Source organism: Poecile atricapillus, chromosome Z (assembly GCF_030490865.1).
Source record: "Poecile atricapillus isolate bPoeAtr1 chromosome Z, bPoeAtr1.hap1, whole genome shotgun sequence".
NCBI lineage: Eukaryota > Metazoa > Chordata > Aves > Passeriformes > Paridae > Poecile > Poecile atricapillus.
In genome coordinates this window covers 1,502,290-1,519,976 of record NC_081289.1, presented here as the reverse complement: position 1 = coordinate 1,519,976, position 17,687 = coordinate 1,502,290, and the positions used below count along the sequence as shown (strand labels likewise).

The window sequence follows — 17,687 nt, the reverse complement described above, 5'->3', positions numbered from 1 at the left end:
TGGTTTCCAGAATTTGGCTTTACTTGGCAGTACAGAAATCATTTGGAGCCTCCGGGAGAAGCACGGGCTCCGTCATGCCGATACCGCAGCGCCGTTTGGTCCATCCCAGAAGCCACCAGGGGACACAAAATACTTCCACATCTTGCCTGCTCTGTAATTTGTTCTCTCAATTTTATTAAGATTAAAACACAAAGGAGCCTCAGGCACAGCTGTGTCCCAACCGATGGAAACGGGTTTAGAAGCTTAAGTGGAGGTTAAGTTCTGTGCCCAGAACGAAGCCAACATTTGCTGCTACAATAGGTGTGGGCTTTGTCCATGATACAACTTTGCCACAGAGTTAAAGATTGATGGGAGAGACTTTTTAGGGATGCTGTCCACAATAATGGAGTGCTCAGTTTCTATTTTCCTTGATATCAGGTTTGAGTGACATCAGCGTCACATCTACGAGCTCACCAGAAGCACAGGATCGTGAAGGATGTTTTACAAATGATTAAAAAGACAAGGGAAGACACAGCTGTCAATGAGTTATTTCAAACCTGCACCCACGTCTACGTCTGCAAAAATAACCAGGATAATAATAATAATAATAAATTCATTTCTGCCTTTCGCTTAACGAGGTTAGTCAGGGAATCAGTCAGGAATTTGCCAGATTCTGGACAGCAGCCCTACTAGAATGAAATAATTAACACATGATATCCAAAAAGGGAACATTACCAGTGCAGTACTCTTCAATCTCTCAGAGATGGGATTACAAAAGCAGGCCTTACAATATTGAATTTCGTACAGTGTTCATTAAGTTCCTTATATATTCATATTAGCCGATTTAAACTTCTCCTAATTAGAGCCTCTCATTACTGCTGCTCCTCCTCCCCGTAGATGTCGTTTTTCTTGCGTTTCATCTCCTCGAAGTCGAACTCTGATCCCATCATCCTCTTATAAATATCTTTGATGTCGTCGCACGTCGTCTCGAAGTGGGTGGTGGCGTCGTAGGTGCGCGAGATGAAGATCTGCAAGGGGAAGGGGAGGTTGGAGCGGCGCGGGCAGCGCGGCGGCTCCCGGCTCCGGCGGCGCCGGCGCTCACTCACCTGGCTCTCGGTGCCCAGGTCGGTGGGGGCGAAGAGGTCGCTGATGCTCACGAACCTGCGGGAGGGACACAAAGCTCTGAGAGCGGCCGAGGGCGGCGCTCGGGGCGCGGGGATGGAGCGGCTCCGGGCGGCCCCAGGAGGGACACGGGGCTGGCTGGGGACTCACTTCTGCTCGATGGGCTCCAGGAGGTCCAGGGCTGGCTTGATCTCCTTCTCGGGCTCAGCAGTCTCCACGGTGGTGCTGGCGATGGCGATGTACTTGCCCTGTGCCGCCACGTTGTGCGCCGAGGAGATCATGCACACGTAGATGTCTGCGGGGATGGGGCACAGCTGCAGCCACCGACCGCCCAAAACCTTCTCCAGCCTCATCCCAGAACCTTCACCAGCCTCATCCCAAAACCTTCTCCAGCCTCATCCCAGAACCTTCTCCAGCCTCATCCCAAAACATCCTCAGCCCCATCCCAAAACCTTCTCCAGCCTCATCCCAGAACCTTCACCAGCCTCATCCCAAAACCTTCTCCAGCCTCATCCCAGAACCTTCTCCAGCCTCATCCCAAAACATCCTCAGCCCCATCCCAAAACCTTCTCCAGCCTCATCCCAGAACCTTCTCTATCCTCATCCCAAAACTGCCTCAGACCTGTCCCAAAACCTTCACCAGCCTCATCCCAAAACCTTCTCCAGCCTCATCCCAAAACCTTCTCCAGCCTCATCCCAAAACCTTCTCCAGCCTCATCCCAAAACTGCCTCAGACCTGTCCCAAAACCTTCTCCAGCCTCATCCCAAAACCTTCTCCAGCCTCATCCCAAAACTTCCTCAGCCCCATCCCACAATCTCCCAAGCCCCATCCCAAAATCTCCTCCAGCCTCATCCCAAAACCTTCTCCAACCTCATCCCAAAACCTTCTCCAACCTCATCCCAAAACATCCTCAGCTCCATCCCAGAACATCCTCAGCCCCATCCCAAAACCTCCTCAGCTTCATTCCAAAACCTTCACCAGCCCCATCCCAAAACCTCCTCAGCCACATCCCACAATCTCCTCCAGCCTCATCCCACAATCTCCTCCAGCCCCATCCCAAAACCTCCTCCAGCCCCATCCCAAAACCTTCTCCAGCCTCATCCCAAAACCTTCTCCAGCCTCATCCCAAAACCTTCTCCAGCCTCATCCCAAAACCTTCTCCAGCCTCATCCCAAAATCTCTTCCTCAGCCTCATCCCAAAACATCCTCAGCTGTCCCAAAACCTTCTTCAACCTCATCCCAAAATATCCTCAGCCCCATCACTAAACCTTCTCCAACCTCATCCCAAAACCTCATCTTCATCCCAAAACCTCCTCAGCCCCATCCTACATCCTCAGCCCCATCCCAAAACCTCCTCAACCGCATCCCAAAACCTTCACCAGCCTCATCCCAGAATCTCCTCAGCCCTGTCCCAAAACCTTCTCCAACCTCATCCCAAAATCTCCTCCTCAGCCTCATCCCAAAACATCCTCAGCTGTCCCAAAACCTTCTTCAACCTCATCCCAAAACCTCCTCAGCCCTGTCCCAAAACCTTCTCCAACCTCATCCCAAAACCTTCTCCAGCCCCATCCCAGAACTGCCTCAGACCTGTCCCAAAACCTTGTCCAACCTCATCCCAAAACCTCCTCAGCTCCATCCCAGAACATCCTCAGCCCCATCCCAAAACCTCCTCAGCTTCATTCCAAAAACACCTCAGCTTCATCCCAAAACCTTCACCAGCCCCATCCCAAAACCTCCTCAGCCACATCCCACAATCTCCTCCAGCCTCATCCCACAATCTCCTCAGCCTCATCCCAAAACCTTCTCCAGCCTCATCCCAAAACCTTCACCAGCCCCATCCCAGAACTCCGCCTGTGCCTCTTCCCACTTCCCTGACACTTGGCAGCCCTGGATTGTCCCAAGAACCTGGAATGAGTCCTTGCCCTGCGTGCTCCCATCTCCTGCCCCAGCAGGGGCTGGATTTTGGGACAGCTCCAAAATTCCGTTTCCCCGATGGCTCCTGAAATCCCGGGGGATTCCCAGGGCTGTCCCAGGCTCAGGCAGCCCCTCCCCCACCTCTCCCAGTCTGGGGCACTTCCTGCCCAGGTTCCTCAGGAGCTTCTCCGAGCACAGCTCCTCCCACCTGCCCTGACTGCTCTGACCCGAAACTCAGCCTGGCTGGGGCTGAAATCTCCTGGAGGAGACCAGGGGGTGTCCATTTCCCTGTCTGGAGCCCCAGATCTCCTGGAGGAGGCCAGGACGTGTCCACTTCTATGTCTGGAGCCTAAAAATTTATGGACAAGGCCATGAAGTGTCCATTTCCATGTCTAGGCCCTAAAGGTTTCTGGACAAGGTCATGAGGTGCTGATTTCTCTGGCTGGGACCTCAATCTCCTGGAGCAGACCAGGAGGTGCCCATTTCCTTCTCTGGAGCCCCAGATCTCCTGGAGCAGACCATGGGGTGTCCATTTCCCTGTGTGGAGCCCCAGATCTCCTGGAGCAGACCAGGAGGTGCCCATTTCCCTCTCTGGAGCCCCAGATCTCCTGGAGCAGACGATGAAATGTTCATTTCCCTCTCTAGAGCCCCAGATCTCCTGGAGCAGACCATGGATTGCCCATTTCCCTCTCTGGAGCCTCAGATCTCCCGGAGCAGACCAGGAGGTGCCTGTTTCTATGTCTGGAGCCCCAGATCTCCTGGAGCAGACCATGAAATATCCATTTCCCTGTCTGGAGCCCCAGATCTCCAGGAGGTTCCTGTTTCCCTGTCTGGAGCCCCAGATCTCCAGGAGGTTCCCGTTTCCCTCTCTGATCCCCTCCTCACCCGGAGAGAGGCCGGGATCGGGGCCGTGGCCAGCCCCGGTGGCAAGAGCCGCTGCGCACACACCTGATTTCCGGTTGACCTGGTTCTGTGGAATGATGATCTGGCACGAGTTGGCGTCGTTTGTGTTCTTGATGGGGTGGCTCAGGATGCAGATGACCCGGATCACCTGGCCCACCTTGGTCACGCGGTCCGACACGTAGCTGGGGTCGCAGATGAGCTGTTTGCAGCGAGCCACCTGAGAGGGAAGGTGGAAAAATCCAATTTTTTTCCTGGAAGAATTTCATATTTGATTTCATCTGCAGGTTTAACAATTTGGTTTCTAGCGTGGATTGTCACTCTGCTCCTGGTCAGGAGATGTTATCCCACCAGCAAGTCCCGAGTTCCCGCTCCGAGCTCCCGAGCCGCCGGCAGCGTTCCTGGTTTATCCGCTGCAGGAGGAGCTGCAGGAAGGCCACGGGACAGCAGAGCCTCTAAAAGTGCTAAAATCTGCAGGCTGGACACAAGGAATTATCCCTTCCTGAATTATCACTGCCAGCCCATGGAGACCTCATCCCAACCCCTGGAGCAGGGGTGACATCAGGATATGGTGTCCTCAGCAAGCTGCTACAGGGGACAGCAGCCCCAGCAAATCAATATTTTGGCTTCAAAAATGGGGTTTTTTGGTGAATTTGTGGTGATCAAAGCCAAGAGATTTGAGGTGGGAGGGGCAGATTTGGGGTGGGAAGCAGGGAAGGGTCCGTACCTCCCCCTCGGATTTGACGCCGACCACTTTGCCGTTCTCGATGACGATCTCCTCGATGGGTTTGTTGAGCATGTAGGTGCCTCCATAGATTGCACTGAGCCTGGAACAGGAGAATCCTCTTCAGCATTTCAGGAGAATCCTTTCAGCTCCTCCAGGGCTGGATTTTACCGGCCCTTCCAACCCCCAGGCTCTGCTCCACTCGGGTAAATCCCACCTCAGACTGAAACCTCCTCAAAAGGGAAATGCTGGCTGGGTTTAGGAAATCAGGAAGAAGATTTTTACAGGAAGGGTGATAAAAGAGTGGAATTTTCTGTCTGGGGAGGTGGTGGAGTCACCACCCCTGGATGTGTTTAAAAAAGCCTGGATGTGGCACTGGGTGCCGTGGTTTGGTTGAGGGGTTGGGGCTGGGTTGGACTCAATGATCTTGGGATTCTGAAAATCCTCTGCTTAAACACAAGGGATCAATTGATCAATCGATCAATCAATCAATCAATCAATCAATCAGTCAATCCTCTGCCAACAGCAGCTCGGAGCAAACCCAAAGGTGGAGGAGCCCATGGAGAAAGGATCTCAGGTGGAGGAGCCACCTCTTCATGGAGTGAAAGAACCATGAAGGAGCAGAGCACTGTGTGCAGCATCGCTCTGGGAGCTCGGGGACATCCCACACCCGCCCAACTACACCCAGCTAATTACACCCAGTCAATTCCACCCACCCAACTACACCCGCCCAACTACACCCAGTCAACTACACCCGCCCAACTACACCCGCCCAACTACACCCAGTCAACTACACCCGCCCAACTACACCCGCCCAACTACACCCAGTCAACTACACCCAGCCAATTATACCCAGTCAACTACACCCAGCCAACTACACCCAGCCAACTACACCCGCCCAACTACACCCAGCCAATTATACCCAGCCAACTACACCCTGCCAACTACACTCTGCCAACTACACCCAGCCAACTACACCCAGCTAATTACACCCACCCAACTACACCCAGCCAATTATACCCAGTCAACTACACTCATTCAACTACACCCAGCCAACTACACCCGCCCAACTACACCCGCCCAACTACACCCAGCCAATTATACCCAGTCAACTACACCCAGCCAACTACACCCAGCTAACTACACCCAGCCAACTACACCCAGCTAATTACACCCAGCTAACTACACCCACCCAACTACACCCACCCAACTACACCCACCCAACTACACCCAGTCAATTCCACCCACCCAACTACACCCAGTCAACTACACCCACCCAACTACACCCAGCCAACTACACCCTGCCAACTACACCCAGCTAACTACACCCAGTCAACTACACCCAGCCAATTATACCCAGTCAACTACACCCAGCCAACTACACCCAGTCAACTACACCCAGCTAATTACACCCACCCAACTACACCCACCCAACTACACCCACCCAACTACACCCAGCTAATTACACCCACCCAACTACACCCAGCCAATTATACCCAGTCAACTACACCCATTCAACTACACCCAGTCAACTACACCCGCCCAACTCCACCCAGCTAACTCCACCCAGCCAACTCACACCCAACTCCACCCACCCAACACTCACCCATCTCCACCCACCCAACTCCACCCATCCATCTCCATCCATCTGATTCCACCCACCCAACACTCATCCACGTGCCCAGCTCCACACCCCACTGGAGGAAACCCGGAGCCAAAGCCAAGCGCTCACCTCGCAAATCCCTGGGGCAGCTCTCCAAGGCCATAGAGGGGGTACAGGTAGGGGCTTTTCCCGTACCGAGCCAGGGACTCGCTGTACAGCTTGATCCTGTTGATTGTTTCTTGGCAGGGTTGGTCTAGATAGCTGGGAAGGACAGGGGCACCATTTGGGATGTTTCCCAAACCGGCGCTTCCAGCAGAATATTCTGGAAAGCAAAGCCCTGACTTCCCATGATGTTTCCTTCCCCACCCTCCTGCTGCTCCTGGCGGTGCTTCCCTGGAAGTTCCCTTTTTAGGAGCATTCCGTGGTACATTTTTTACCCAGGAACCCTCGAAGTTTAAAACAACCAATCCATCCCATAATAATCCCCAAATCCTGGGATTTGGGGGAGAGACTGACCCCCCACTTACTCATCAGTCCTGTAGAGAGCGAGGGCGTGGCCTGTGAAGTCAATGACATCTTGGCCCAGGTCAAACTTCTTGTACACGTCCCTCATGGTGGTTTTCTTGGGATCCACGCCCTCGAAGGTCCGCGGGTCGTTCTCATCAAAGTTGGCCACGTACACCAGGAACTTCCTGAACCGGCGCTTCTCGAACAAACCCATTAAACCTAAAAGCGAGGTTTGGTGAGAACTCAGCAGAACCAGGGTTTGGTGAGAATCCAACAGAACCTAAAAGCGAGGTTTGGTGAGAACTCAGCAGAACCAGGGTTTGGTGAGAATCCAACAGAACCAGGGTTTGGTGAGAACTCAGCAGAACCAGGGTTTGGTGAGAATTAAACAGAACCAGGGTTTGGTGAGAACTCAGCAGAACCAGGGTTTGGTGAGAATCCAGAACCAGGGTTTGGTGAGAATGAAACAGAACCAGGGTTTGGTGAGAACTCAGCAGAACCAGGGTTTGGTGAGAATCAAACAGAACCAGGGTTTGGTGAGAATTAAACAGAACCAGGGTTTGGTGAGAATCCAGAACCAGGGTTTGGTGAGAATCCAACAGAACCAGGGTTTGGTGAGAATTAAACAGAACCAGGGTTTGGTGAGAACCCAGCAGACCCTCAGTGACTTTGGTGGCTTTTCCATGATCAGCAGTGAGTAAGAACCACCCAGTGTTCAAACAAGGAATGATTTAGGTTGGAAAGGACCCTAAGTGTCCTTAGTTCCACCCCCATGGGCAGGGACACCTCCCACTGTCCCAGGCTGCTCCAAGCCCTGTCCAGCCTGGCCTTGGACACTTCCAGGGATCCAGGGGCAGCCACAGTTTCTCTGGGAATTCCATTCCAACTCCTCCCCACCTTCCCAGCCAGGAATTCCTTCCCAAGATCCCATCTAACCCTGTCCTCCCTCAGCCTAAGGCCATTCCCTGTGTCCTGTCCCTCAAACCCCAAGCACGAGGCTGAACAAGGCACCATTTGTGCACTTGAGCTCTCCACAAATTGCAGAAGCAAGGCTGGAGCTGCTGAAACGTGAGGGCAGAGGCAGCACCTCCACTCCTGCCAGGATGGGTGTCCACACAGCAGACGTGGCCAAACCAAAGGAATTTTCAGGAATATTCCTGATTCCATCAGGAATGGAGGAGAAGCTTTTTCCATGAGGAAAGCTCAGACCTACAGATCTGAGGCTTTCACTGCAAGGAGTCGCTTCATCCGATTTTTCAGAGCCGCTGCTGAACGCATCCCACGTCTGGAGCTCATGGAATGCCCTCTGGACCCTAATGGATTTCACCACGCTGTTATTAGTTTTATTTGAGGAGTGAAATTTAAATAGGCAATAATTAAGGTTTGAGGTTCCACACGTCGGGATTAGTCATTGCAATTTGCCTGCAATGTTTTTCACGCGGACAATTCCGACGAGGACGCCACATCAAATATTTATGGCAGAGCTGGGAGCACAAGCCCCAGATGGAACCTCTCGAGGAAGGAAAACACTGCCAGGATCTCACCAGAATCTCTCTGAACAGGCAGCTTGGAAGCTCCAAGAGCTCAGCAAACCCAAGGCTCACGCTGCAAGGGGTGTGTGAAGTCAAAGAGGCGCAGGAGAACCCTGAAGATGCTCTTTAACACGCGAGGAGCATCAAGAATATCCCAAGGGACGGGTTTGCCTCTGTTTAGGGGATTCAGAGGGGACAGATGGGGTGCAGCTACTCACTGGAGGCCAAAGCTTCTGCCTCAGTGGAAGGAACTTTGTAGATCTTTCCTCCCTTGTAGACGAAGCTGCCCTCAATCACCTTGAAGTCCAAGTAACGAGTAACTTCTGTGTAAAGCAGCATCTTCACCAACTGACCTGCAAGGGCGTTTGGCACGGTCAAACACGGACACAGCAGCTCCTCCACCACAACAAACCCTTCCCCAAGCTCCATTCCCACAGCAGGCTGGAGATAAGCTGGGACTAAAGCACCCAAGCCTCGCCTGGGATGTCTCTGTTCTTCCACTGCAGCAGCCCTGAGGCAGACACTGCACAATCCACCCATCCCCTGGTGCTCCAGGATGAGATTCCAGCAGCCTGGGGTTGGTTTTAGGGAGCTGGCCCTGCACTGGAAACCCCTTCGAGGATTTCCTTTAGACCAGGAGCACACAGATTCAAGGATGAGGATTCTAAGGAATGACAGTTCCATCCCAGCAGCAGCCCAAGGAATATCTGGGAGCTCAGGATCACTCACCATTAGCCATAAGGAATTTTGGAATGAGGTCCACGTTCCAGTCTCTTCCCCGCCCCATAGATTCTGGTGGAGTTCCCGGGAGATTAAACCTTTTGTAGAGCTTTGGAGAGAGAATACAGAACTTATTATAGCCCAGGAAATGTGTCTGGGTGTCATTTCTCCCACACATGGACACACTTTCCGCCCCCACAGCTCCAGGCTGAACACAAGCTCTTCAGAGCCAGCTGCTGGCTGCAGTTTCAGCTCCAATTTGAGTTTGGAACACACAAACACATCCAGTGAATTGTTACAGGAAGAACCAGGCTGTGTAATTCTGTTCTTCCAGGCCTTCTCCATCAAAGGATTTGTGAATTTATGAACCTAATGAACTGTAGAACATGACATTTCTTAGTCCAATTTACAATTTAGCTGAAGAGTTTTAACATCCAGCTGTAACAGCTCTGGAATGCTCCAGAATTTGCTCAGATTCCAGCTGGGAATTCCAGGAAACAAGCACAACCCACCAACTCCAAACACCCCACACTGGTGTTTTCCAGTGAGGAAGTGCTATAAAACTTCCTTACTCAAAGGAAACCCTTGGAGTCATTAATTTGAATTAATTCCCAAGGCTGAGTGGGAATAAATCCCGGGAAGGACACGAGGATGGGTCTCTCTCCACACTTACATCTTCCAGGGGTGTAATGGATGCGCTTTCCCCTCCGTAGTAAGAGTTCCGATCCATGTGAAGGACTTTCTTGCCGTTCACTGACATAATCCCGGAGAGGATGCATTCCTGCAGGAAGGAAAGGATGCAAGGGACAGGTCAGCTGCACTGGAGCCTCCTGCTTCCCGTTTTTCCCTATGGAAAAACATGTTCAGACAGCTCCACTGCAGGTACCTGCAGACAAGCACAGCTGTTGCCTCATTCCAGAACTCAGGCACCTCTTGGAGGTAAATTAACCTTTTAATAAATTTGTTGTTTGCTCTGGGCAAGCTGGGAAAGGGGTTAGAGCTACACAGCCATCACCTAGCAGAGCTTCCCAGAGGAATTTTTTGGGAATTCCATACATTTGAGCCAAAGGAAAAGCTGTCTTCTAAGGCAGCAGCTCTCAGTTTTAAGGATGTCCACAGAGAGGCAGCAGGAGCATGAAATCTTACCTGGATTTCAGTCTCCTCAGAACCTCAATTATTAATATTTACCACACTGGGACACTCAGGGTAATCAACAGCTTCTCTCAGAGAGCAGCACAAAGAATAAACGAAGGCACTTGGGCTGAGCCTCACCACGGAGCACACGGAGGCTGCAGAACCAGCTCAGGCCTTGCACAACAAAATCCCCATTAAAACACGACTTCGCACCATTCCCCAGCCAAAGAGCCCAATAAAAACTCTGTCTGTGTGCTTAGGACAGCTTATCTTGGAGGTTTTACTGATCCTGCTCTGCCTCAGCTCTCTCCAGCAGCAGAATTTGGCTGCAGCTGAGCTCTTTTTGCTGTCTCCCATCTCACTGCTAGGTCCTGGCCACATCTCACGTGTTGGAGGGGGCTTGGAGCAGCCTGGTGCAGAGGAAGGTGTCCCAACGGTGGCAGGATGGTTTGTAAGGTCCTTTCCACCCAAATCATTTTGTTCAGTTTGTAAATCCCCATCCAGCTCCAGGAGATTCTTCCTGTTTATTCTGCAAGCACCTCAGTCAGGATCCTCCTCCCGTGCCGCTTCCCCCTCCCGTGGAGCGCAGGAGGTTCATTTCCAACTCCAGACTGACCAGTGCAGGAAAACCAGCAACACCAGGAGGTTCCCTCTGTGGATTGTTTGTGTAAATCCTGACTCCAGTCAATCCTCGGTGTAAAGGAAGCTGTAAAATCAGCTTCCCCAGCAGCTCTCAGGGGTTGTTTTGTTCCAAAGGTCAGACATCTGGAGGAATCGCTGGCTGAGGATTTGCTGTGCTGCTGCTTCCAGGTGGGAATGGAACCCCAGACTTCTCAGGTCTGTCACCAAAATCCAGCCAAGGACCCGAGGAGCAAAGCTGGAGCTGCCTCATGCACAGCAAAGACGCTCTGAATCCAATCCCTGAAGTCATGGAAGATTTCCAGCATGGTGCCCACAAGGCTTCTTGATCACCACGTGGACTGGGAGTAGTGAGCCACAGTGCTTCCCACAAAAGCTCTCCATGATCCATCAGCTGCTCCTTCCAAGGATCCTACAAGGTCCCTCTGTTTTTCCCACAGGCTGGAGCAAGCAGAGACCCTGTGTGAAGTCACTACTCAAGGCCTACAACGCTGAGTAACCGCAGGAGTAAAAGTGGTGAGAGCGTTAATGATTAACCCCAGCCGAGGCACACCAAGGGCATCATCACCAAGCAGTTCAATTCACCGAGCTCTGTGCTTGGACTCCCTGTGATTTATCCCCCCCTGGAACATCTCCCAAAAGCCTGGCTCACCAGCTCTGCCAGATGGTGGCACAGGACTGCGAGTGTCCCTGCTGGAGCTGAGCCACAAGGAAGCCAAGCAGGATCAAAAGGAAGGATGGAGCTCCAAAGCTGCATCCACTGGTCAGGATGTCAGCTGATTTCAGCTTCAAAGCATTCCTTGCTCTGTCTTCCCAAAAAAAAAGAGACTGTGCATCCCTTCTTCAGGTCACCTGTCCAAATTCCCAGCATCCCTCGGAGCCAATCTGGGCACCAGCGGATCCAAGAGGCCTCGAGTTCCTCTTGACTCTTCTTTCACACCGTGGGGACTGAGGAGGAGCCACCACACTGCTGTTCAACCCCAGAGCTCACTGAACACGAAATCCTGCACAGCCCTTTCAGGCCACTTCCCTCTGCAGCCACAAAAAGCACAAGAGCTGCACAATGGATTTATCCTCCCAGCTCAGCAATTCCTTTGGATGCTGTGCTGGCTGCAGGACCAGATCCAGCTTGATGTGTGACGCTGTCATTGGGGTCAGGGAGCGAGGAAAACAAACGGCCTGTGCTGATAAGGGGAGGGCTGGGAAGAGTTTAGAGCACAAATCAAAAAGGGGAAGCGTCAAGAGTTCAAATCTGAGCATTTTTTGCTGCTTTTTAAACGTCGTCAGCACCAAACAGGAACAGGGAGGAGGCAGCAGGGAGAGCTCTGGGTATCCAGATCCAGCAGAATCCTCATGGAAATTGTGCCTGAGCCAGGTCAGGTTACGAGGAGCTCCCAGGAGCTCTTTGTGCTGCTGAAGGAAGGACGGAGCGAGCCTGAGCGCCGGCGATGTCGTCCGCAGCAAATGGAACCAGGGAGAAACCTGCACTGCCAATGTGGAGACAGCACAGTGTGAATCCATGGAGATAAAAATAAGGAGGAACTTGGAGGTGTTGGTGTTTCAGTGCTTGTTTAAGACCATCAGCTCTTCCCTGGAGCGCAGGAGCTGGTGGTGAGCAGCCCTTGTGCACGCAGAGGCCTTGGGGAATGGATGGAAACAAGGAGCTTTCCATGGACTTTCTCCAAGTAGGGCGGCAGTTCAGGAAGGCTCAGACAGCCCGATGGAAACTCAGCCAGCGGAGGGAGGATTGGGCACCGAGCATTGAGCAAAATCCCTTCGGCTTCGGGAGTGGGCTCTGGCATCACCCGGCTCTTTCTTGGAAAGGCAGGGCCAGAGAGTCACACCAGGGCTGGGTCTCCAGGCTGGACCTCTGGAGATCCTTGGTGTCACCTGGAGCAGGTGACACAGGAAATTCTGCCCAATCCAAAGCTCTGCTCACCCTAAAGACTGCACTGAACAATCTCCTCTGCTGGCAGGGCGTGATGCAGTGACAGTGACGCCCCTCATGCTCCTCACAGCCACTCTGAGAGAAGCTCTGTGAATGAACACATCCCAAAGCAGAGTTTGGCTCCTGCGCTCCGACTGAAAGTGAATCCGGATCTTTGGGATGGATCTGAGCAGCTTTAACTGAGTGGGGAGGCAGCTGGCAGGTAAGGAGCTTAGCTGAGCCTGCAAAGAGTGAAACCTCAGCAGGAACAGAGAATTCACCTACTGGGGCAGGACTGGAGGGTTTCATTCTCCTCAAAATTCATGGAAATATCTCGGTAGAAGCACAGAGGGCACAACATCCCGCTCGGAGATAACCCAGTGAGGAAGCACCGAGCCACTCCTACACCACAGAGGTGGAAATTACAATGACCTGGGAAATCACAGTGACCTGAAAAGAGAGGTGTGAAAGTACAGCCACGAGGAGCTCTCCAGTCTGTGACCACTGCAGCAGATTAAAAACCAGTTTGTGCAGTAGGTCTGCAGGAAGATGATCCCTAATCTGCCACACACAGAAAGCCTAAGACAAGGACCTTAAAGCTATTAAAGCTCCAGCAACCTGGAGAAGCCATTCCCACCAGGAATGAGGCAGCTGGAAGATCCAGCAGGGCCTGGCACTTCACTCTGATCCATGCAGGAGGAGCCATGGAGTTCATTGCAGCTGCTGGAAGTCTGAGGGGTTGTATCAGCAGTAATTCAGGATTATTTTTCCCTGCAGGGCTAACACATCTCTACGAGCTGGCACTGACACGGGGTCTCTGATTAGTGCACAAAAGGGAAAAGCTGAAATAGTTTGAGTGCCAGTAATCCCAGTCCTAAAGCTGCCTTTAGTCCTTCATTACTGCTTGAGGAAGAGATTAACACCTGAAATATTCATGTTGCACTTCCAGATCCATCCCAGTGGAATTTCCACGTGCACTCGCTGGCCCCACGGACCCAACCAGAGTGGCCGCTACAATGGATGGATTTGTGCCGTTCTACAAAGCCTCCAACAACTCATTCTTCCTCTTTAAACCAACAACTCCCTTGGAAAGGAGTTCCAAGTTGTTTCAACAACTCTCCATTTGGAAAAAAGAAAATAAACCTCCAGATCAGCAGCAGAGACACAACCTCAGAGCTGCAACGGGCTCCAGCAGCAGAATCCAGGAGCAGCTTGAAGGAAAGGGGTGCAAACATCACCAGAACTCCCAGGACAGCTCCTTTGGAAAAGGAAAGAACAACTGGATGTGTTTCCAGTTCCTTTTCCTCAGGAAGCCTGTGCCTGGTATCAAAGCTGGAGGAGCAACCTTCAAGCTTCATTCCTTCAGCCCAGCCTTTTCCAGCTCTGCTCCAACACCATTCACCAGCCAACACCAGGAATTCTGGCTGCACCAGGACCTCTGGGTTCTGTTCTTTTCCACATGAGCTGCTCAAGATGAGGTTCACCCTAATTGGTATTTCAGAGGGAAAGCCAGCACACCAGAAGCAAAATACGAGCTCCTGGATATTCCCAGGCTCTGGAGTTTGGTCAGCACACCTTAAAGTGCGGCCCTAATTTATTCCTTTTAACTCAACTGCTGCTCATTAGCAGGAGCTTGTCTTAAAAGTGATTTCACAAGAGGCCTTTTGTCAAATTTACACTGGCATTTGTCAGTTTGAGATTAAGCCCTGCCGTTCACCAACTTGATACCCCGCTCACACTAAAGCATAAATTAACATTTTAATGGAGTTCGGATCTATTGGAGGCCCCTTCACTACAAGCTCATTATATTTCATCTCCCCAAAAGTCCCTTTCCCTGCTTTGCTGAGCCACGGCCAGGCTTTAGGAGAGACTCCAGCTTTCCCTATCAAAGGGAAGAAGCTTTTTCCTCCTCAGCCATTCCTCCACCTCAAAGGAAGAACCTTGAAAGGAATGAAAGCAACTGGAAAAGTTGGGTGTCCCCTACATCAGACGCTCCCACACTTTGCACATTTCCTTTGTGCCACATTCCAGGTTTGTTCCCAAACCCAAAGGATGATAATCCAGTTCTGCCTTCGGTGGGGTCCTGTGTCAGCAGCCACCATGCCTCTGGTCAATCACAGCGCCCAAACCACAGGAGGAAACGTGTGGATTTCAATTTAATCACCATCCTCAGTGGGGGAAATCTCTCCCGGGCCAACCCCAAAGAGATTCCTTTGTCCAGCCACCTTTCCCCACTAACAGGAGGGAACAAAAGCAGGAAAGGCCGTTGCACAAGGAGGAAAACCTCTCCACCATATTGGATTTTCTTCCCCCCTTCTCCAAACAATGCCTCGCATTGATAACCTGCAATCCGCCCTCCCGTGGCATCTCCCGGCCTCCAGGGATGCAGGAACCGGGAGAAATCCTCCTGCAAACCTCCGGGGCAGCGGCACTGCCGTGTTTTTTTTCCCCCCAGGGCTGCCTCAGGCGAGGGCTGCATCCTCCACAATAGGACAAAGCCCCAGCACGGCTCATCCCCTCCCTCCGCCGCACCCCCATCAGCTGTCAGCTTTCCTTAGGGATCACCGGGATGCAGCGACATCGCAGCAAAGGGGGTTTTTTTTTGGAGGGGGGAATAAGGGGAATTTGACAGGCTCGCCAGCCTCCCATCCCCCTCCTGCTGCAGTCAGGGCTGGATGGAGCCGAAGGCTGCAAAGGCGGAGCGGGAATGGGGATGGAGAGGGGGGGGATAACCAGGGCTGCCTCCACCCTGCACAAACCTGCAGCCACGTTAGGGTTTGTGGTACGGGGTGGGGGAGAGGCGGGGGAAGAGATGTGTGAAGGGAAAAAAAAAAAAAAAGAAGGTAATGATTTCAAAAATAAATAAAAAGCAAAAAAATGCCCGTCGGCGTTTTATTGTCCGAGTGTCCCCCACGCCCTCCCTCCGCAAAACAACCGCATTTCCTGGGGCCCCCTGGGAACGGCGGGGATCGGGGTTAATATCCAAACACGAGGAGTTGGTGTAAAATATATATAAAAATCATATAAAAACCCCACCCAGGGGTCCAGTTAGGGACGGGGAGAAAGACCCAGGGCGGGGATGGGATTGGAGCTGGGGGGTGCTGTGAGAATTAATGATGGGGAAATGGCCCCGGGGTCCCTCCGGGGTGGGGGTCACAGCAGACCCCCAGGGTGATGCTGAGGGGCGGAGGATCCCAGGCTGGGTTGGAGATGAATGGGAAAGGATCCAGGGTGGCGGTGGGACTGAAGCAGGGGGGGTGCTGTGAGAATTAATGATGGGGGAAAGCACTCAGGGGTACCCCAAGGGGGTCATATACACCAGACCCCCGGTAATACTGGGGATGAGGATGGGGATGGGGGGAAGCACCCAAACAGAGGCGGGGGGGCTACGAAGGACAGGTGACAGCTGAATAAAACATGAATGGGGCGAGTGGGGTGATAATGAAGTGAGAAACTGGCAAGGGGATAAAGACCCCGGTGCCCGAGGCGGCGGCGGCAGCGGCTGGAGGCAGGGGCGGGGGGGGCTCAAACCCAGGCTTGGGGGGGAGGATCAGGTGATAGACGGGCAAAAGGACAGCGGCTCCCGGGTGGGTGAGAGATGGGGAAGGGGGTCAGCCGCAGGAGCCGGGGGATGGCGGAGGGGGGGCGGCGGGGCGGGGCAGGGCGGCGGCCGCCCGCAGCAGGCCCGAGGCGCGAGCGGGTGGCGGCTGCTCCTCACCGTGAGGCCGGTGCCCAGCACGATCACGTCGTACTCCTCATTCATGGCGGCGCGCGGTCTCTCGGGGGTCTCTCGGCCGGGGCTGAGGCGAACCGGGCGCTACGCGGGGGCCGCGGGAGCGCGAGAAAATGGAGCCGCCGCCGTGAGGGGACCGCGCCGGGAGGGGCGGGGCCGAGCCACCTGCGCCCCGCCCACGCGCCTGCCAATCAAAGCATTTTACGCCACGCCATTGGCTGGCGGAGCCGTCACTCAAAGGGGCGGGAGCGCTGCGCGCGCGAGCGGCGATGCCACCGTGGTGGGGGCGCGGCGCGCATGCGCAGTTCCATGGCCGCCCCTACGGGCTCGGGCTGCGCATGGGGGACCCTGAATTTGGGGAGGGGTCCTAAATTTGGGGGTGCTCATTAATTTGTGGGGTGCTTCTTAATTTGTGGTGTGCTCCTTAATTTGGGGGGTGCTCCTTAATTTGTGGGGTGCTCCTTAATTTGGGGGGCTTCCTCAGCTTGGGGGGTTTTCCTTAATTTGGGGGGATTTTCCTCAATTTGGGGGGATTTTCCTCAATTTGGGGGGGATTTTCCTCAATTTGGGGGTGTTTTCTCAATTTTGGGGGGGTCCTCAATTTTGGGGGGATTTTCCTCAATTTGCGGGGCTTTTCCTCAATTTGGGGGGGTTTTCCTCAATTTGGGGGCATTTTCCTCAATTTGCGGGGGTTTTCCTCAATTTGGGGGGGATTTTCCTCAATTTGGGGGCATTTTCCTCAATTTGGGGGCATTTTCCTCAATTTGGGGGGGATTTTCCTCAATTTGGGGGGGATTTTCCTCAATTTGGGGGGGATTTTCCTCAATTTAGGGGGGGTTTCCTCAATTTGGAGGGGGATTCCTCAGTTTGGGGGGGATTTTCCTCAATTTTCCTTAATATCAGGGAGCTCCTCAATTTTTGGGGTTCTCTGGGGAGCATCCTTAATTTAGGGAGGTCCTTAAATTAATTAGGGGGGCTTTAATTGGACCCCCCCCATCCATTTTCCATCCCATCCCATTCCCAAACCACTTTTGATGGGAAGTTCTAACGATCCCAAAATTCGGCTGCATTCCCACTTTTCCTTCTCCCACAATTTCTCCCCTTTCCACACCGAAAAAGGAATTTTTCCTCTCGTCCGCGTACGGAAAATCCCGAGGTTTTCCAGAAGATTTGGGATTTTCCTCGTGTTTCAGGATGTTTTTTTTTTAAATCCTCACCCTTGTGTCATCTCTGCTTCCTGGTGGGAAGCAGG

General features: G+C 52.9%; 1 protein-coding gene across 1 annotated transcript; it reads right to left on the bottom strand.

Moving 5' to 3' along the window:
* Positions 1-16,611, bottom strand: LOC131573724 (rab GDP dissociation inhibitor beta). The gene is made up of 11 exons (XM_058827934.1): positions 16,421-16,611; positions 9,676-9,783; positions 9,012-9,111; positions 8,501-8,635; positions 6,771-6,969; positions 6,373-6,504; positions 4,644-4,743; positions 3,965-4,136; positions 1,252-1,396; positions 1,086-1,140; positions 1-1,007 (listed from the first exon to the last, which is right to left on the bottom strand). The coding sequence occupies exons 1-11, from the start codon at positions 16,463-16,465 to the stop codon at positions 852-854; spliced, it is 1,347 nt and encodes a 448-aa protein (XP_058683917.1). The 5' UTR covers positions 16,466-16,611; the 3' UTR covers positions 1-851.
* Positions 16,612-17,687: the final 1,076 nt, after the last annotated feature.

Excerpts from the sequence above, each read along its gene's own strand:
- LOC131573724 (XM_058827934.1), bottom strand. The coding sequence starts at position 16,465 with ATGAATGAGGAGTACGACGTGATCGTGCTGGGCACCGGCCTCACG. Across the intron at positions 8,636-9,011 it reads AAAATTCCTTATGGCTAATG|GTCAGTTGGTGAAGATGCTG; the intron begins GTGAGTGATCCT and ends ACGCCCTTGCAG. Across the intron at positions 6,970-8,500 it reads GGCAGAAGCTTTGGCCTCCA|GTTTAATGGGTTTGTTCGAG; the intron begins GTGAGTAGCTGC and ends CCTCGCTTTTAG.